Source organism: Mirounga leonina, unplaced genomic scaffold (assembly GCF_011800145.1).
Source record: "Mirounga leonina isolate KUSES-001 unplaced genomic scaffold, KU_Mleo_1.0 Mir_114, whole genome shotgun sequence".
NCBI classification, from domain to species: Eukaryota; Metazoa; Chordata; class Mammalia; order Carnivora; family Phocidae; genus Mirounga; species Mirounga leonina.
Genome location: NW_023270265.1, coordinates 46,628,150 through 46,649,252, shown reverse-complemented (window position 1 = coordinate 46,649,252; position 21,103 = coordinate 46,628,150). Strand labels below are relative to the sequence as shown.

Genomic DNA, 21,103 nt, shown 5'->3' with positions numbered 1-21,103 from the left:
GGGGACAAGAGCCCAGTCCTGTGGCCAGAACCTAGAGGACAGGAAAGGGGACAAGTGGCTTCTACGAACTACCAAGCACTCTGACCCACTGGTCTTGGTATCTGTACCTGTACGGCCCCTGGGGGCTGGGGGCCACAACAGGGCCTGCTGGAGAAGACTTGCGGGCTCCCCGCAGCCTTCAGGCCCCTGCCCCGGCCCCGCCTGCCGAGCTGGGGTGCTGGGCGGCACGGGAGCACCGGGAACCGCGGGCGGTTTTCCAGGCAGCCTTGGGTGCGAGAGGCCGGCCCCCAGCAGCCCAGGGTCCCCAGCAAAAACTCGACTCAACTGTGAAGAGCAGAGCAGAGGGAAAAGAGCAGGCTACGAGGAGGGCCGGGAGCGTGAGGCTGGGCCACCCCAACCGTATGGGTGCCCGGTGGAAGGAGCCAGCTCCCTGAGACATTGTGCTCTCTGTCGGTGACCTCCCCCAGAATACACTGAGAGCAACTCCGGAGCTCAGTGTGTGCAGGGCTCCAGACTGCAGTGAAAGGTCCCTCCTTGTGTGGCGCCCCTGCTCCCAGCCCCACCACCACATGGTGGGGACCTGGGGCCTCGTGGACCAGGAGGGACAGGGTAGGGCCATGTGCCTGGGCTGCAGGCCCCTGCTCAGGTGGGGGACCCCTGGCCTCTGGAAGGTGACAGCATGGGCACACCCAGAGCATCTCCCCAGAAAGAGGGGCTCACCTGGCCACAGAAGGGCAGCGAGGGTGCAGGGACAGATGCGCCCAGGTACCTGCAAGGCAAGTCCCTCCACACTGATCCCGGGGCTGGTTTCCTCACATAATCACAGTGATGGGAGCACCCATGATAATAACACTACTTAGTATTCGCTGAGCACACGCTCTGTGCCAGGAAATGTGCTGAATATTCCTGCAGAACATGCTGTTCTGTTCTCCCCACCCGAGGGCCAACACTCGTTCCCACTGTAATTTTTTTAAGATTTATTTATTTATTAGAGAGAGAGAGTCGAGAGAGAGAGTGGGGAGGGGCAGAGGGAGAAAAGGAGAGAATCCCAAGCAGACTCCCCATCGGGCATAGAGCCCGATGAGGGGCTTGATCTCACAACCCTGAGATCATGACCTGAACCAAAATCAAAAGTCAGATACTTAACCCACTGAGCCACCCAGGCGCCCTCATTATTCCCATTTTAAAGATAAGGAAACTGAGGCCTAAAGGGACTGGAGCAGGACGGGAACACAGAGAGTGGCTCTGTCTGGGGATGCTTTCCTGCCTCCCCTCCACCGTCCCCAACCTGCACCCTGGGGAGCTCAGGGGGAGGGGGAGCATCTGGGTTTAAAGATGGTGGGTGAGCCACAGGGAAGACATGGGGGCCCTCTGGTACGCCTCAGGGGCACGCCGCATCTCCTCAAACCATCCATCTCCCCTGGAAAGAGGCTGTGAACAAGCATTCTACACTAGAAGTCTGTATTCTCCGATCCCGCGAGGCCAGGCTAAAAATAACTCAATCCCTACAATATTTTGAGAAATAAAGTGCCTTGAAATGTCACGGGAGGCAGCACAAACTTCTCAGGAAGTGCTTCCTTCCTTCGCCACGCCTCTGCTGCAGGAATTGAGAGGCGGTAAGTGTGTGTGCTGGTGAGCAAGCCCAGACTCCAGGATCCAGTCAGCTTTCCAACCGCTGGTGAGCAGGGCACGTCAGAAGCCACTCAGAGGCTTACGTTTCTGTAAGACTGGGGGGCGGGGGGAGGACCCAGAGAATTCCTAAGGGTTCTCCTAGATGCATGAGTCTCCCAACAAATGGAACACCAGTCCCCAGATCTTCACCATCAGGGGTCTCTTCCAGATCTGCGTTGCAAGCCCTTTGTGGGCATCCACACAGCTCAGGGCAGACGTGCGTGGCCCTCTGTCTCAGGGGAGGGAGGCGACAGAGGGCTGTCCGCTGTTTCCTCCTAGGAGAGCAGGGCAGGGGGGCTCAGAGTGGCAGCCTGCTCTCCTGAAGCTGTTGGACACGTGCAGACCAGAGCCTTGTAGCCCTGCTCCTCTCTTTTCCTCACACGAAACATCCCGATGGAGTGAGGAGAGGAGGCAACCGGGAGACCACGCTCTGGAAGTGGGGCCCACGGAGGCAAGACCTGCAGACCGCAGGAAAAGCGACAGCGAACGGCAGGGTGGGCCCAGCCCTCCGCACCGGGCTGGGAGGCTCTGGGGGGGTACCCTAGGAAGGGGGAATTGGAATGGTGGTGCCCACCAGAGGGCTCGCCATAGCAGAGGCCCAGGACCCTGCCAGGTCCTAAGAGGTGCTTTCGTCACCTGGGCCACGGCCCCACATCTGAGCCCTGCCTGCAGCCCTGTCTCCGTCTGTGGCAGCACATGTTTGGGGTATAAACATGTACCTGGGCAGAAGAGGCCCAGCAGCTTTTGTTTACGACGCAGCCTACCGTACTCACACCTGGCTGGTCTCTCCAAGGCCCAGCCCCAAGGCGGCAGGCACAGAAAGGGGAGCCACAGGAGCAGGAAACGGGGAGCCCGGCTCCTAGGGCCGCCCTATGCTGGCCCCCTGGCTCTCTGGCCTCCATATCCCTCCTCTGTAGAGTGGGGAGTGTGGGATGGGTGATGTAAGGCCCCGCCATGGTCTACAATGGGCGGAGCCTGTAGGTAGCATCTCAACGCCCCTGTGCAAGAGCTCAGGGAAGCTCCGGGCTCACGCCGCCACTGTCCTCTTCAGGCCTGCGGCTGGGCAGGGAGGCAGAAGGTGCTCCAGGGGGCCCCGCCTTCCTACTTCCTACTTCGCCTGCCTGCACAGCCGCGTGCCTACAGTCCCCTCTCAGTGACCCCGATTCGGGCCTCCAGCCCGGGTCCCCACTTGCGGCAACAATGAGGAGCCTCACCACGTGGCCTGAGCTCTGACACCCCCAACGTGCTCCTAGGCCCCCACAATAGCCCCAAGCTCTGTGCTCCCGGGACCTCTCTCAGCAGCCGGAGGGCAGAGAGGGCAGGTGGGGAAACTAAGTCTGGACACACTCAGCAGGGATTGCAAATAGAGGCTCTGGGGTCAGACAAACCTGATGCTCAAGTTTCTCATTGAAAACCCAGAGAACTAGGGGCATCTGGGTGGCTCAGTCGTTAAGCATCTGCTTCCGACTCAGGTCATGATCCCAGGGTCCTGGGATCGAGCCCCGCGTCGGGCTCCCTGCTCCGCAGGAAGCCTGCTTCTCCCTCTCCCACTCCCCCTGCTTATGTTCCTCTCTTGCTGTGTCTCTCTCTGTCAAATAAATAAAATCTTAAAAAAAAAAAAATAAAACCCAGAAAACTGTGCTGTTTTGCACAAAGAAGAAAAAGTGCCACGGCCGGCACCTGGTAAATGCTGGATTATTCCAAAAAGACAGCTGCTCTTGTCATTACCTAAGAGATCAGGAGGCCCGAGCCACCACCTGGCAGCCCACAGCAGAACCAGGAGGCACAGTCCAGGCGCCCAGCCGCTCACAGCCCAGTCCATCCATTTCCCAGCAGCTAAAGGACTACTGACAGCTTCCAACACGGCCCGTCAAGAGCCACTGTCCAAACCAATCCTTGCCGGTTCCGACCCAACTCTCCCGGGCTCAGAGCTGCAGCATAAAATTTGTTCTTAAATATCTCAGATTCCCAATGTCTTCTGCCAAATGGGGGCCTGCCCTGCTTCCTGCCTGCCTTCAGAGAGTCCCTTCCACAGTGGCCCTGAAACCCTGAGCCTCCCCAGGCCTTGGCTCGCAGAACTTCCGGAGACTTCTACTTTGGCTCCAGGACATGCCAGCTGGGTTCCCTGGGGCCCCAGGGTCCCTTGGTTTGCCCACACATTGTGCCCACTGCTCCCAGGTCTGGGAGCAGGGGTGGGGGTCTTCTCAGGCCTGCAGAGGATCTAGGACACTAGGAGGCACTGGTGAGCTTCCATCCTGGCATGTGGTGAGGCAGGGCAGGAGTATATTTAAACTATTTTGCATAAGGGGACACCTGGGTGGCTCAGTTGGCTTACTTCCTCACTTCGGCTCAGGTCATGATCTCAGGGTCCTGGGATCAAGCCCCGGAGTTGGGCTTGCTGCTCAGAAGGGAGTCTGCTTGTCCCTCTCCCTCTGCCCCTCCTCCTGCTCGTTGCTCGTTTTCTCTCTCTCCCTCCCCCTTCTCGTTCTTAAATACATAAATAAAATCTAAAAAAAAAAAAAAAGGCTACTTTATATGGTGGGGCGCCTGGGTGGCTCAGTCGGTTAAGCAGCCAACTCTTGATTTTGGCTCAGGTCATAAGGTCACAGTGGTGGGATTGAGCCTGGAGTCCAGGTCCACGCTGGGTTTGGAGCCTGCTTAAGATTCTCTCTCTCCTGGGCGCCTGGGTGGCTCAGTTGGTTAAGCGACTGCCTTCGGCTCAGGTCATGATCCTGGAGTCCTGGGATCGAGTCCCGCATCGGGCTCCCTGCTCTGCGGGGAGCCTGCTTCTCCCTCTCCCCCTCCCCCTGCTGGTGTTCCCTCTCTCGCTGTGTCTCTCTCTGTCAAATAAATAAATAAAATCTTTAAAAAAAAAAAAAAAGATTCTCTCTCTCCTTCTCCCTCTGCACCCCCCAATAAAAATAAAATATCCTTAAGCTATTTTATATGAAGACACTGGTGCTTCCCCTTTACTGGCAGGTTCCAAACAGGTTAATCCCCTCTTCTCCCTCCTGGCTGATTGTGGCCAGAACAAAACCAGCAATGACTTCCACACGCCACCTGGATCCTGCCGGCCCCCAGACACAGACAGTATCCATGAGACCCATGAGACCTCCGGGTGGAATGCTGGGGAGGGAGCCCAAGGACGGCCAGGCCCATTCGGCTCTGTGCTGGGGCTGCATGCACGGGCGGGGATGGGAAGGACATAGTGGGGGCCCTGGGGCCAGTGCCCTGCCAGCCCCCAACTCAACTCCTGGCCTGTCTCCGCACCTGTAAAAGGGCAGGTGGAGTGGGGATGGGATCTGAAGATCAGCTTTTAAATGCTTCAAAGCAGCAGAACCTGCTGGGACACTAGGGGGCTAGGACAGCAAGAATTCACAAGGAAGCCGGATACAGACAGGAGAGCTGCTCCAGCTGAATTAGGGGTAGGGTCTGGAAGCCCCACCTGGATCCCGCTAATTTCCGAGGGACAAAACAGAACTGAGGCTTGGGGCCCCCAGCCCGAGGACCTTGAGCCCACACTCTCTCTCCCCTGCGGCTCGGAGCTCCTTTGGCCACTGTGAGTGACTCCTCCCGGCACCAGCCCCCCCCCAGCAGGACTTCACAGCACATGTCCCTGGTGGCTGACTCAATTTAAAAATCCACCAGGCTAACTTAAAACAGTGCAGAAACAAACAGAGCAACAGTAATCACAGGTAACACTGCTCTTGCCGGAACCCGGGTTCAAAGGCCAGCTCTCACCAGCTCTGTGACCCCAGGCGAGTCACTCAACCTCTCGGAAGTAATTTAACCATCCCATACAGTTGCTTTGAGGGTAAATGAACTAATGGAATAATCTCTGGCACAGGAGGTCCTACGTCTGTTGCTGTCATGATCTGTGTTTTCCCAACAACCTTAGGAAGAAGACACCTTACTCCACCACCTACAGTGTGGAAGCTAACGCCCAGAGGGCTTAAGGAACCAGCCCAAGGCCAAACAGCTGAGCTGGGATTCACACCCAGGCAGCGGGTCCCAGAACCTGCGTGCTTACCCACTAGGCTCCAGAGACCAGGGCACAGGAGAAAGACTCAGATTCCGTGAAAGTCTTTATTTGGAAGTATTTCCAAGGCCTCAATGCTATGTTTACAGGTGGATCAATGAGCTCTTCCCAGCCCTGGGTCAGCCCGAGCCAGAAACCATGAGAGATCTCCAGTCAGGCACCAGGAAGGGAGGAGACAGGGCCCAGCGCAGGCTCACCTGTACCCCCCAGCATCCCGCAAGAGCATCTGTAAAATGCAGATGGAGCACAGAGAGGTAAGCTAGCCCATGCAGGGTCACCCGCCAGGGACCTCATGCCCTGCCCCGGGCCGCAAAGCCCAGGCCCTTCTCCGGCGCCCCCGTGCCTGGGCCAGGGCTGGTCAGGCTGAGAGGCACCCCTCCCGGCCTCCTGCCCACACCGCTGCAGCTTCTGACAAACCACTGCTGCCCCTCCCTGCCATCAGCTCTCCTTACAATCCCACAAACAGGGCATGGTCTACGATCAGAGAAAACGCCAGATGCCGTGGTGAGACCCAGGCCGACCCGGCGCCTGCCTCCAGGTGCTGAGCTCCCCAGCACAAGGGGAAAGACAGCGACACAAATCCCCCAGCAGTGGCCATCCAGCTGGCCCCGTGAGGGGCGTCTGCTCCTGAAACACAGGTGACCCTGCCTCAGGGCCTTCTCCTGCAGCCCACCACCTCTCAGTCACGCTTTGGGGCCTTTACAGGAACCTGCTGCAGCGAAGGGCTCTGCTCCTGCCAGCCCACCATCCCCAGGCTCCCACCCCAGGCCCCCTTGGGTCCTCAGCCCCAATCCCCGAACTCTGTCACGCAGAGCCTGCAGCGTGTCCGGCCCTGCGCCTACTACAGGTAGGACATGAAGCAGGGCCACCAACACGGCCCCCGCTATCCAGGTGATCCCCTGTGCTGCCACCTTCACCCTAGTCACCTCATCCCCCTGCATTCTGCATCTCACAGAGGCCTCTCCGAGCCCCCAGCAGCCACCCACCGCCCCCCCGCCCCCCGGACACACATTCCGTGCCCCACACTGGACTGGGGACTCTTCTCCCTACACACTGCTGAGCACACAGCAGGTGCTTGCAAAGCTGAGCTGCCTTCCAGATGCACTCCGGGTGGGCAGGAGCAGGCAGCTGAGGCAAAAGCGGGGTCCATCTCCCTGCATGGGGGTCAGGGAGGCTAGGAGCAGCCACCTGCTCCTGCCCGCACAGTAAGCTGGGGTACAGCCAACTGCACCCTCTTCAAAGAAAAGCTAACGTCTCCAATCAAGCCCCTTTCCTTGGGGGTGAGCCTGGCCCTACGGTGAGCCACGCCAAGCTCTGCCTGCCTGCCACAAGGCTAGGAGCGGCAGGAGAAATCAGCGTGGCTGTACCTGGACTCTTTCCTCGCCCCGCCCGAGGACAGAGACTCCTGAGCACTGCCAACCCTCCCCCACACAAAGGGAAGGCCAGGAGCCGGTCTGTGAGAATGTTTTGGAAATCGGAGGTCACAGTCTCTAGGGGCGAGGTTTCAAAGTGGTGCCACGACTATCCCGGGGCATGACCCCTGTGATTGCACCCAGAAGTGGGGGCCTGGCTGAGCCTGCCCTCAGGAATGCCCCAGGCATGTGGAGGGTCAGGCCAGCAGCCTCGGGCCCTGCTGTGCTGGGCAGACAAGGCATCTCACTGACCTCTCTCCTGCAGCTGTGTATTTATTGAGCTCCTGCTGTACCAAAGCTGCTCAGGATACAAAGGAATACTCCCCCCTCCATCCCCATCTTACAGATGAGAAACCTGAGGCTCAGTGCTCTTCCAGCTGGAAAGTGGCAGAACCAGGATGTGAGCCTGGGGCTCCTCTCTGTCTGGGAAGGACATGCCCTGACGCAGTAGCACCAGCCCAGGTGAGTGCCCGGGAGCCAGCAACAAAGGGCTGCTCTTCCCATACGAACACGCATGCGACATGGCTAGGCTTTCATCCAGGCACGGGGACAGCTGGGACGGACATGCTGGCAACTTCCCGGGAGCTGCCTTACTAGTCGGGGGGACCCTGGGGGAGTCAGCTCCTTCCCCAGAAAACAGCACGTTCTCAAATGCCTACCGCGAGGCTGGAAGGGGGCCACCAACGTGAAAGTGGCTGGAAAGCTGAAGGGCCGCTCTCCCACTCAGTTTAACAAACGCTGAGCGCCCACCACGTGCAAGGCATTGTGGGGAAAGCAAAAATGGCAAAGACCCATCTCTTCGCTCAAGAAGCAGGGTGGGAGAGCAGGGAGGCAGATGAGGTGGCCAACGTCTGGTGTCTTCCCTCCTTCCTTGTGGGAGGGTAGCCCGTGGCACCCGGGCCTGAAAAGGGGGCCGGAGCCCCCCATCAGGAGGCTCTGGGGTGGTGGGTGGGATGGCAGTCGAGGAGGTGAGGAGCAGGCACTCAGCAGCCCGGCAGGGTCAGGCTGGCTATATTCAAGGGGACTGAGCAAATACGCAAATGGAGAGAGAATAATGTAAACCAGGCTTCTCCCCGTAGAAGGAAGGCACAAATCTGCAAAGGCATAAGGCTGGGCTGAAGCCTGCAGTGTTGGCCTGGAATCAGAGGTGCTGGGGGGAATGTGCTGTCTTCGACAGATACGGATACAGAGGTTCTGGAGGATGGACGTGTGAACGCACGTGTACACCCATGCGTACGTGTCCCACCTCTGTCCACGGAGAGGGTCAGAGAGCAGTGATACCCAGAGGCATGGGAAGCGTGTCTAGAGCACTGGGGTTCGATTCCAAATATCACTTTCCAGTAAAAGGAACCAGGGCTCCTTGAGAAATGGATGGCTCCAGGGCTGAGGCAAAGACAGAACATTATTTTGTGCCAGAAAATTAAGGAAGGGCTCAGAGAATGGTGGGGATGGGTCAAAAGGCCACACAGCCGGCTGAAAAGGGCTGCCACTTGCCACATCGGGGACCATGTGAGCCTCAAAATAAATTCTGATAGTAACAGATCGTAACCCATTGAATTAAACAGAATTCCATACGTCCACACTGGTTTAAGTAAAGGAATGGGGAGAAGAAACCATTCTTCTTTACAGTAGAATGCCAACAACAAACGTAAGAATGAAAAGATGGAATGACTTTGGCAACCATCGTAGAAACAGATAATTCAAGAAGTACCAACAGACATTAGAGCCAACAGATAGAAGCTGGGTGAGGAGAGGGATTTCACACAGTCCCCACGTATCTCCCCACAAGTGGTCATAAGTCACAAACGGAAGAAAGTCCGTACGTTTGCACAACTTGTCGCCATCTTAATCGGTGTTACCACCACCAATATCGGGGCAAATGGACATCCCGCGCCTCCTGATAAGACGCCCTGAGAAGCACACAGCACCACTTCTGTGACATTCTGGCCCAAAGTGCATAACCTAGGTCACATCACGAGGAAACGTCAGGTAAAGCGCGTGTCCTGTGATCCTCAAGAGCATCAGTGTCCTGAGAGCTGAGGTCTGGCCGGCGAAGTGCCCCAGACCAACGAAGCAGTCTAGAGAGAGGCCCACGGAGCTGCCTGCCCCCAGACTGGACGCTCCTCGCTACAAAGGACCTCAGGGACCAACGGGTGAAGCGTGGCCAGGTCCGGTCCGAGGGGATGGGTACATGCAATTTTTTTCTATTCTGGAAATCTCAAAAATGGTTTGGAAAATAAGAAGGCTGTGGGAAGTCAAGGGAGTCCCAGGTAATTCTTCTGGAGGTGAGGTGTGTTTGGGCAACAGCAGAAAGGGCCCTGGCGTGGGATCCGTCACAGGCTTCTGCTGGCCACGGGTTTCCCCTGCCCTTGAGACGGCCCCTCTGCTCCTCTCAGCACCCCATATGAAGCCGGGGGGTCCCCTCAGGGCGCTTCCGTGTGGGAGGACTCTGGGAATTCCTTCATTAGGGAAGGGCTGGAAGACAGCAGGATTCAGGCGAGCTGAGGAAGGGGCGGCGGAACAGGTGGCAGGCACAGCGTGATCGAAGGCCTGGAGGTGGGACAGGGCACAAGGGGCTGGAGGGCTGCCTCCTCAAGTGGAGACCTGGCCTCTACTGTGCTCGCAGGTTAGGCTGGGAGGCCCCTGCGCTCAGAGCACTCGCGGGTCTCAGGCTCCTCTCCCCTGAGAAGGTGCGAGATGGAAAAGAGAAAAAGGGCTGGCGAACTGATGCGAGGCTGCTCCACCTGTTTTAACTCCTGGGGCCCCAGCTGGCAGCAAAACCCGGAGACCCAGCACCTCCATGTTTTCCAGGCCTTGGAGGGCAGCAGAGGAGGGCGAGGGCCCGGAGGGAGGGCAGGACCCCAGGCCTGCCGCCCCAGTCCTAGCACCCACACACAGCCGCTTGAGAGAAAGAGGGGGCATGCAAGTGGGCGTGGCCAGCAGGCAGTCTGAGGGGGCCTGGGTGTGAGTGTGAGTGGGGGGAGCCTGGGTGTGGATATGTGTGAGTGCATGTGGCCTGGGTGTTTATGTGTGAGGGTGTGGGACCTGGGCGTGAGTCTGCTGAGTGTGGGACCTGGGTGTGAGTGCGTGGGACAGGGATGTCACGTGTGAGTGGGTGTGCATCCGGCCCCTTCCGGGACCAGCAGCACGGCGCCCTCTAGCGGCCCCAGCAGCAGGCAGTGCAGGGAGGAAGGGAAAATGAAAGCTGACCCTACCAGATCTGGGAGGAGGCACGACGCCCAGGGCAGACGGGATGGGCAGGGTATGAAAACAGGAAGGAAGAGCGCAGGGGTGAACCTGGAGAACACAGAGAAGGCCAGGCTGCACCGTCCCCCGGGGTCCTGCTCAGGGAGCAGCAGGTCTTCATGGTGACCCCGACCCTCTTAGATGACACAGGGCACTGGCTTCATACGACACAGCTGGGCTGGTGTGGCCCTTCAGCTAGGAGAGCTCGAGACAGACTTCCGACGCCCCCTCTCCAGCTAGGGCTCAGGCCCCTCTGCTGGCGACATGCCAAGCCCCCCACCCCATTCTGGGGTCTACAGGCTACAAGGCCAGAGAAAACGGCCCCGAGCACCCCCTCCGTGCTGGGGCGCCTGGGATGCCACCCTTGTGTGGCTGCCGCTCTTCCACAGGTCAAACTGTGTGTGTGTGTGTGTAAGCTGGTGTGTAGGGTGCAATGAGGCCACGCCCCGCTGGGCCTGTGGGAGGGAATGGCCACGGGGAGGTCGCAGACCGCTGCGCGTGTTTGGTGGCCCAGAGAAGGCACTGGTTTCAAGCCACAGGGACCGGAGCCCCTCGCCCTGATCCCTTCTGGATGAAACACCTCGGAGGGTGCAGAATGCACCTTGGCTGTGTCACGTCGTAAGGGGAGGCAGAAGGAGCTGGGTGAGCCGTCACCGGGGCAGCCAGGCTAGGGGGTGGGAGACTTCCATCATGAAGAGACCTATTTCCGGTGATTTAGTCTTGTGAGTGAGGAGGGGTCCTCTCTGGGCACGGGGGGTCAGGGTAGAGCTGCACGCAGGCTTGGGGGTATTGGGGTACTTGGGTTGGTTTCTGTTTGTGAACTAATAAAGCTGCACTTTTATTTTTTTTTAATTTCTTTGAGAGCGAGAGAGAGAGCACGAGCGAGTGCGAGCAGATGGGGAGGAGGAGCAGAGGGAGAGAGAGAATCCTAAGCAGGCTCCATGCTCAGTGCGGAGCCCAACAGGGAGCTCGATCTCATGATCCTGAGATCGACATGAGCCAAAATCAAGTCAGACCTTAACCAACTGAGTCACCCAGTTGCCCCTGAAGTTGTACGTTTAGGTGGTTTTCTTTTTTGGAATCTTCCAAATTCACAAACCTATGGGTGGGGGGCACAAGTGCACTTTATAAAATAACTCTTGGGGCGCCTGGGTGGCTCAGTCATTAAGCGTCTGCCTTCGGCTCAAATCATGATCCCGGGGTCCTGGGATCGAGCCCCGCATCGGGCTCCCTGCTCGGCAGGAACCCTGCTTCTCCCTCTCCCACTCCCCCTGCTTGTGTTCCCTCTCTCTGTCAAATAAATAAATAAAATCTTTAAAAAAAAAATAACTCTTGTTTGGAATCTCATCATAAAATATTGAGAAGACACTTAACTAAATCATCTGTAACAATCAGATGTCCTTCCTTCCAGTCTCTTCGCTACTCGGATGCCTATACACCTGGCTCCATCTCTGCCTGTGGTTTTCACGGCCGGGCTCCAGCGCCAGTGACCAGCCCAGGACCTAGAGCAGGAGGTCACAGACCAGGTGGAATGTGAGGCTTGAATGACAGGGCCTCAACTTCCACCTCCACCTCAGCTTCCACTTTCAGTGTGGCACTGAAATCTCTGCGTCTGTCAGCGGGGAAACAGGACCAGCCTCCTGGGCTCGTCCCAGGGACCAGAGGCACAGAAAAGACCTGATTCAACATCGGCAGCCTCAGGATGGGTTTGAGGCTTCACTTCGCCGCATGTTGCTGCTGCCCCTTCTTCAGCCTCCCCAGAGGAGGTCCACCAGCCTCTGCAAGTCATCTCTAGTGATGAGGACACCCCCCTCTCCAGGCAGCTCATTCCATGTTGAGACAGCTCTGGCACACCTTTGTGGGCAGTTTCCTCTGACGTTAAATGAGGTTCTTTCCAGAACTTTCTAGAGCAGGGAGAAAGCCAGCAGTGGCATGAGCTGAAGGCCACTGTGGAGGTCTCTACCTGCCCCTTGAAAAGGGCAGCATGGGGACATCAACGGCATGTAAAGACAGGGGAGCCCTGGGGCAGGCTCCCCAGTGGGCATATATCCGGAAGAAGCCCACATGGCTAACCAGCCAGGGAGACCGCAGAGCTGTATGCACCAATGCCGAGGTACCACCGTGCTCCTTGCTGTGTTGCTCATAAAAATCCTAATTTAATTGCCCACTTTACCAAAAAGGCCAGAGGAGGGATCAGCTTCAGGCAGAGCTAGATCCAGATACTCCAATGATGTCACTGAAATCTCTCTCTCCCCATCTCTAGACTCTTCTTTCTTGACTGTTAACTTCATCCTTGATCAGGGTTCTCTCTGGGGTACCAAAAATGGCCACTAGAACTTCTTGGCTTTATACTTCATTGGCCATTTTCCTAGGGGTTCTGGAAAATTCTGGGCTAACTCACCAGCCCGACTCAGATCATAATCCCATCAACTGTGGCCAAGAACTCTGCAGGCTGCAGACTGGCCAAGCCTGAGTCCCATGCCCAGGCCTGTGCCTTTGGGGGGCTGGGGGCACAAGGGTGATCCTAAAGGAACACAAGAATCATGCTCGGCACAGGCAGAAACAAAAGGTGCCCACCACCCCACCCTGTTTATGTACTATGGCCCTTCAGAAGGGCCCAACCATGGTACTTCTAGGTTTTTTCACCCTTAAGAGGAATTCTGACCCCCTTGGGGGCAGTATCACCCCTACTGGGCATACATGCGCTAAAATGAGGGGCCAGACACTGTCCCCCCACCACCAGCCAATCAAAGAGCAGGTAAACCAAGCAGGTGTAGAGGAAGTCCAACCCAGGCACAGCCGGAGGGCAGGGCCAAGAGGGGCGTGTCTGCCCCCCCGCCCCTCCCACCCTCGTAGACATTGACCTCACCACCCATACCCACCTCTGCCTCTCCCATGCCTTCCCCACCGAGGCCCCTGTGGGTCCCTCCCCATTGCCCTGGGGGGCCCAGCATCCGGGTGGACTGGACTGCTGGGTGCTGACACTGCCCCTCAGGCCCCTAAGCCCATAAACTAGCAAGAACACAGGCTTCCCCTTCAAAACAGCCAAGAGGGAAAGAGGCTGGAAGCAGGTGGGGCCCTGCCCACTGCAGGCCGAGCATAAACCCACACCACCAGTGTGGAAGTCTGGCATTACCTGGTAAAGTTGACCATATGCATTCCCCATGACCCTGCAATTCCACCTTAAGCAGACCTACCCTACGAGGACTCATGCCCACGTGCCCAGGAAACATGGATCAGGTGTTCCTGGCGGCACTTCAAAGAATGGCCAAACCGAGACCCACCCAAGTGTCCCTGCCAGGGAAGGGGAAGAGTGGGATGTGTTCATAGCACGGAGGACGCCCGGCCACCAGGAAGAACCAGCTATGCTTGGTGAAACATGCAGTAACTCCAGTTAGATAAAGGTCAGCTCAGGAAGACCTGACTGCGTTTTGGAGGGAAGCAGACCCACACGGAAGAACCACAGAGAACACCATGAAGTGGTCCCCGTGCAGGGTGCCATGGAGGCCTCTGTGGCTTCCCAGCCCCACAGGGGCCCGCAGAGCACATGGTTTCTCCGGCTGTCCTTTGGGGGTCTGTGTGTCGCGAGTGCCATCTGCAGGGGAAAGGGGGAGGTGCAGGGGCCCCCGCGCCCAACAGAAATGCACCGAGCCCTGATGTGAGCCAGGGAGGCAAGCAAGAACTTTCTAGCAGCTACACTGACAAAAATAAAAATAAGCAGGTGAAATTAACACAAGATACCAGCCTCTGAACACGTTATCGGTATAAAACATGACAAGTGAGCTTTTTCCCGTTCTTTCTCTCCCCTTCAGTCTTTGAAATCTGTATTTTGTACTTCCAGCACATCCGACTGAGAGCAGCCACAGTTCAAGGCAGCCTGTGACCACCGTACTCAACAGTGAGGCTCCAGAGAGCGACCAGGGGCAGAGAGTCCCCCACTTGCTGTCAGGCGCACAGAACCCAGCCTCCTCCGTAGAGGCCAGGCGGCTGTCCCCGGGAGACACTATCATCGACGCCATCCCATCACCTCACCCTCGCTGAAGGCCTGCCGTCCCTAGGTTCTCTGTCCCCCACAAACGGAGAAGGCAGAGCAGAAGAAGGAGGGTGACCAGGAGGAGCCAAGTGCCCACAAGCTGGAAGCTCCATGGGCAGGGCAGGCTCTGACCACCTTGCCCAACGGAGCACGGCCCAAATTCAGCCCGCCCTGCTGTGGCCTGGGGCAGCTGGAGTCCTTGCTCTCGTCTCCACGCTCCACCCTATTCAAATCCCAGTTTTGAATCTTGGACCCTGTATCAAAAGCTGCTTTACCTGACCACTCTCTGCGATGAAAAGATCAGCGAGGCCTGTCCTTAGAGGTCAGTTACAAAGAGGCCAGCAGATGTCCATATACCATTCTTTTTTAAAAAGAACAACCCCCTTTATTTTGGGGAAGAAAACAAAACAAAAACACGGATACCCCAGGAATCCACGGAGGAAGGCAGGCAGGCGAACTTGACCACGTGTGGGGCACTCACCTGAACTTTCCCGTCCGCACCTGCAGGGCTCTCATTCCACACCGCTGGGCACCGCCAACATCTCCCACGATATCATCTCCAATCATGATGGCCTGCCAGGCAGGGACATGGGCTCAGAAGTGATGTCAGGACAGTTTATTCTGTGCGCCTTCATCTTTTTTGACATAATCAACTGCTTGATTTGATGTTTAAAACCACCATCATACAAATTAAACAAGGCAATATTGTCATTATATTGATTAAAAGTCAACCCACCTTGACTGTATCTCCTGCTGCACCCACCCCCACCCCCTGCCCAAGAGCCGAGTGCCTCCAATAGTGCATATGTGGGCAACGTGAAATCAGTCAGCAGGTGTAAAGGTGATATGGTGTCACAGGCACGTGTGGGGAGGCTGACCCCATCTTCCCTCTACTCAAACACAGGCTCGATTTTACCTGCAGCTAAATACTCTGTAACCAGGAGCCAACCACTAGTTCTGTGAAAACTAACTAAATTTCTGGCAAATCTCTGTAGCTCACAGTTTAGGAGGTTTTGCTTTCAATAATGAAGATATTAACCTATAAAAACCAAAATAACGTGCAAACAAAAATACACACACACACAGAGGAAATGCTTGCAGCCTGGTTGTCATTTCAAAAAGCATCCTGTGGGATATGCTCTTCCACCTGAAACAACTAGAAAACCAGACAACCAAATGAAACAACAGTTTTCGAGTCACTGCACTGGACATCAAGCAGTGAAGAACAATGATTTGGGACACAGGAAACATATGAGGTGAGGCCCTTGAGTGCCTCCAGTTTCCAGACTGTGGGTGCAGGGAGGCAGGACCACACGGAGCCTGGCAGACTCCCGGAATTGAGGGACAGAGCTAGGGGCTGGGAGACCAAGGCAGCTGAAGTTCCCAGGACAGAGTATCAGAGAGGAGGGGGGTACCCAGAGAGAGAGGAAGGGCGCAGATCTGCAGAAGGTCCCTCTGAATGAGGCAGCATTCTGTAGACTGCTGATCAGCACACGTGAGTGAGGAAACCACCCGAGGCCAGAGAAAAAATCACACTGAAAAATGAAAGAAAACACTGCCCAGACCTCACACGGGGTTGGGAATAGTGCCTGTTCCCACCAGCCAGACTGGAAAATCTCATAATTCACAGGGCACTGGGTAGCGTTCTCAGAAGCATCTTGCCTCGGTAGTGAGGAGTAATTAGCCTTAGACCAAAACCTGCTCTGGTGCTGCCTCCCAAATCTTAAAAGCAAGCTCTGGAAGGATCAAACTGTTTCCAAGTTGTTTAACTGCATCCCAGAACAAAGTGCAAAAATATTTACAGGCATATGAAAATATCCAGCACCCAAAAAAAGTAAAATTCACAACATCTGGCAACTACTTTAAAAAAGTGATCAGACATGCAAAGAAGACAAATATCACACATAATGAGCAGAAAAAAAAAAAAATCAGTCTGTCTAAACTGACCCAAAACTACACAGATGTGGGAATTAGCAGACAAGGACATTAAATTAGTTACCACAACTATCTTCCATATGCTCCAAAAGTTAAGTAGGGACATGGAAGATAAAAGAAAAGATCCCAGTCGAAGTTCTAGAGATGGCAACTACACCAGATTTTTTTCCGATGGAGAAGAACTGCTTTTATTTTTAATTACTAGTAACAGTGCAACTTACTGATATTTATAACTAAGGGCAAATGAACAGTACTAAATAATGCTTACGTTTCATTTACATAGGTAGCACCTGAGATACATTATGTCTAGAACAGAAAACCCCTTGGATGAAATTAATACTGGATTATACAGTGCAGAAGAAAAGATTAATGAACTTGAAAATACAGTAATAGAAACCATCCAAAATGAAACACAGAGGAAAAAATAATTTAACAAAAATGAACAGAGTGAGGCACCTGGGTGGTTCAGTTGGTTAAGCATCTTTCGGCTTGGGTCATGATCCCAGGGTCCTAGGATGGAGACCTGCATTGGGCTCCCTGCTCAGCAGGGAGTCTACTTCTCTCTCTCCCTCTGCCCCTCTGCCCCGGTCATGCTCTCTCTCTCTCTCAAATAAATAAAATCTTTTAAAAAAGTGAACAGAGCATCATCAAACTATGACATGATTTCAAAGGGCCTGATACACGTGTAACTGGAATCCCTGATGGTGAGATGAGAGGGGGTGACAAACAATATTTAACTTTCTCCTAATGGCCGAAAAATTCCCAAACACAATAAAACTCATAAATCCACAGATCCAAGATCCCAATCAACATTAAACACAAGAAAAATGAAGAAAATTACATTAAGGCACAACATAATCAAATTGCTCCAAGTCAGTGACGAGGCGAAAATCTTAAAAACTGCTGGAGCAAAAAAAAAAAAAAAGCATGTTACATACTGAAAAACAAAGATAAGATATGAGATTTCCCACTGAAAACAGTGCAGGTGAGTAGCCAGTGGAGCACCATCTTTAAAGCACTGCGAGAGAGGGAAATGCCAACCTAGAATTCTATACCCGGCAAAAGTATCTTTCAAAAACAAAGGTGAAATATATTTTCAGTTGTCTTAAGCTAAAAGACATCATCACCAACAGATCCACACAAAAGAAATGTAAAAGGAAGTCTCTTAGATGAAAGGAAAAGAGTACTAACTGGAAATATGGATCTGCACAGAGGAAAAGAGAGAAGGTGACCCATGGCGCATGTTGACCTTTCTGTCCGCTTAGCCCCTTCGTCTACTGGCCAACCCCCAACAGGCTTTCAAGACTACCACCTTTGAACCCGTCTGGGTTCCAAGACCCTCCCAAAGCCCTTGGATTACCACCTTGCACTGCACGCCCCCTACTGCATTGTACTGGTTATCTCTCTCTTCCAGCAACATGTGAGCTCCCACAGGCATGGATGTATGCTGATGCTGGCACTTCTCTGATGACCAACAAAAGCCTGTTGAGGGGATCGGTATTCGGGATGATGGCGTGGCTGTCCACGTCTGGAGACAAGTAGGAGGCAAAGCCAACCGGACTCTTCACTGGTCACCAAGGTAGAGTCTACGTCAGTGTTGCCTGAACCTTAGTCGTTAGTGGGCTTCCTTTTGCCAGTATCAATATGTATTATTAATATTCTTGTTCAAATTGATTCATACTTTCTTACATAAATAAATGTATTTTTAAAGAAAAAAGAGCAGCTTCCCTCACTCGACTACCACAGAACTCTGATTTAAAGCTTCAAAATAGGGGCGCCTGGGTGGCTCAGTCGTTAAGTGTCTGCCTTTGGCTCAGGTCATGATCCCAGGGTCCTGGGGTCGAGCCCCACATCGGGCTCCCTGCTCCGCGGGAAGCCTGCTTCTCCCTCTCGCACTCCCCCTGCTTGTGTTCCCTCTCTCGCTGTGTCTCTCTGTCAAATAAATAAAATCTTAAAAAAAAAAAAAAGCTTCAAAATATTTTCAGGAGAAGACGTGGAAGAAATCAGTCCAACGCCTCAGACATCTAGAAACGTGTTCCTAGATCTGTTCTCAAGTCCAGTCAGGAATTTACGTGGCTGGAGGCCAGACAGGCCTGAGAAACCAGACTCCTATGACAAGGCAGGTGTCCTAATGCTGCCGGGACAGAAGCTTCGAAACCAACAGTTACTCCACAAGTCTCCTCTCTGCAATCCAGATGCCAAGTGTGGCAAACCAGTGAATGAACCCACAAGCCAAAATCAAGGAAAATCAAAACGATGACAGATGTTCACTAGGTAATTTCACAAATACATAGCCAAGACCTATGAAAAAGTACAGGAGGCAGTGAGGGGGTGGTGGTCAGGGAAGGCTTCCTGGAGGAGGTCAGGTTTTGAGCTTTGATCTGAAGAGCAAAAGAGGCCAACCAGGTTAGGAGGTAGGGAAAGGGGTGAAGGCATTCCCAGCAGGGGACACCACATGTGTGCTAACAACCCGTCTGCCATCATTCACCAAGGCAAGCCATACAGTGAATTCCACAAAGTACAGGCTAATGAGCCTGAAGCAACTGTCCTTGAAAACATCTGAACAGGCATTCAAATAGCTGGAGGAATCAGGAGGAGCTTGTGGAAAAGGCCAAAGACTGAGCTGGCGCCAGTCTGGAGGCCAGGGAGGTAGTTCTGGGCGCACACGAGACTCTTTTAACAACCGGCTCGGGCTGTCTCGCAGGTATTGAGCCCATCCCTCGATCATATTCAAGCAGAGGCTGAAGGGGCCTTCATCAGTGAAGCCACAGGCAGATGCTGGCCCCAGGAGGAAGCTTGGACATGGACAACGAACACCAGCGCTAAGACCTGTGCCAAAGGTGAGTGGCTACAGCACCCGTCCCGCCCCGCGAGATGCGTGAAGAACTTGAAATGAACTGCATTTCTTCCAGTGAATATCCTAAACTTTATATGCTTCACTAATGCCCTCGGATCCTTTCTCGAATCCCACACTTCTCAAAGTCATATGGGAGACACACTATTTGATTTTAGGTAGAACAAGGACATGCATTTTAATGTAACTAGTTTGCGTTTATTTTTTGAGTAATCTATTTATGGTAAGTGATTCTGGTTTTCCATTTATAGGAGTGATCAAAGTTTCTTTTAAAATACATTTATCGGGGTGCCTGGGTGGCTCAGTTGGTTAAGCGACTGCCTTCAGCTCAGGTCATGATCCTGGAGTCCCGGGATCGAGTCCCGCATCGGGCTCCCTGCTCGGCAGGGAGTCTGCTTCTCCCTCTGATCCTCCTCCCTCTCGTGCTCTCTGTCTCTCATTCTCTCTCTCTCAAATAAATAAATAAAATCTTTAAAAAAATAAAATAAAATAAAATAAAATACATTTATCTAGGGGCACCTCGGTGGCTCGGTTGGTTAAGTGTCCAACTCTTGGTTTCAGCTCAGGTCATGATCTCAGGGTCCTGGGATTGAGCCCCACGTCGGCCTCCCCACTCAGCGGGGAGTCTGCTTGAAGATTCTCCCCCTCTGCCCTTCCCCTGACTCTGCTCTCTCTCTCTGATAAATAAATAAATCTTTAAAAATAAATAAATTTTAAAAATAAAATACATTTATTTAGGGGCACCTGGGTGGCTCAGTTAAGCGTTCAGGTCTTGATCTCAGGGTTGTGAGTTGAAGTCCCGTGTTGGGCTCCTCACTGGGCATGGAGCCTCTTTAAAAATTTTTTAATTATTTAAGTTTTTATGTTTGTTTTTTAAGATTGTATTTATTTGACAGAGAGAGACACAGGGGAACACAAGCAGGGGGAGTGGGAGAGGAAGAAGCAGGCTCCCGACCGAGCAGGGAGCCCGATGCGGGGGCTCGATCCCAGGACCCTGATTTAAAGAAAAATGAAGTAAATAAAAGTGCTGGTGGCAAGTACCAGATATGGTAAAAATTGTAAATTTTTTCTAGAATGACTGATGCTGGGGAGAACACAGCCAAACCCAAACGGGTGTAATTCGTGTGTCTATCAAGCTCCCACGCAGCTCTGGGGACATCATCGATCACAAAAGAAGAAACAGCCAGTGGCAACGCGTGCATCCGGACTTGACGGGGGAAGAGCAGCAGAGCCTGTGGTACACACACGTGATCCTGCAAGCCGGGGTCACCCAGGCCACCACACGCCTCGGCTGGGAGGAGGGGGCTGGAGAAGGGGGGACGCTCGGCCCAGGCGGCCGAACCAGCCATAAGCCCCAGTATGAGACTCTGCCTTGCCCTCTCAAAGAGCTGTCCCGAAACCCTTAAGTCAGCCAGTGCACATGCATAACACTCCAACTTAGGATCCTGTCCACTGCCCCCCGAGGCTCCAGGGGCCACCTTGCTAGAAGTTCCTTGGAAATGAAACAGGCCTTCCAATTATTGCAGGTCAAGCCTGATGCCTTCCATGCTCGTGGGGAATAGAAAATTGTGTGCCCATGCACTCCCAAGGCAGCAGAAATTCTTCCCCCTCAGAACAGAGCCCCCCCAGGGCTTTGGGGGTAAGCACATTTGTTGCTGCGGCCCCCAAAGATGGAAGCAGAGACCTGGGCCCTCGGAGGGAGCACTCTGGAGAAGCAGCAGCTGGGCTTGTGCACAATGAGCCGCCGCCTGACCCAGGCAGCGCCTCGAAGCCACGAGTGAGGCTGGGGGGGCGCAGGGGTGCCGGAGGCGCGGGGTACGCAGCTGCCTGGGGCAGTGATGCCTGTCCGGGCCAGCTTGTGGGCTCATATACCCAAATGCGCTGGGGCCCCTGGGGATTTCACAGATTTACTA

At 54.4% G+C, this 21,103-nt stretch overlaps 1 protein-coding gene across 2 annotated transcripts in view; it reads right to left on the bottom strand.

Moving 5' to 3' along the window:
* The window catches only part of LHPP (phospholysine phosphohistidine inorganic pyrophosphate phosphatase), a 122,028-nt gene that overhangs the window by 60,153 nt on the left and 40,772 nt on the right, over positions 1-21,103 (bottom strand). For both annotated transcript variants that reach the window (XM_034985704.1, XM_034985711.1), the window contains exon 6: positions 14,883-14,974. In XM_034985704.1, the coding sequence (XP_034841595.1) occupies positions 14,883-14,974 (92 nt within the window). The remainder of the gene's footprint in view (positions 1-14,882; positions 14,975-21,103) is intronic.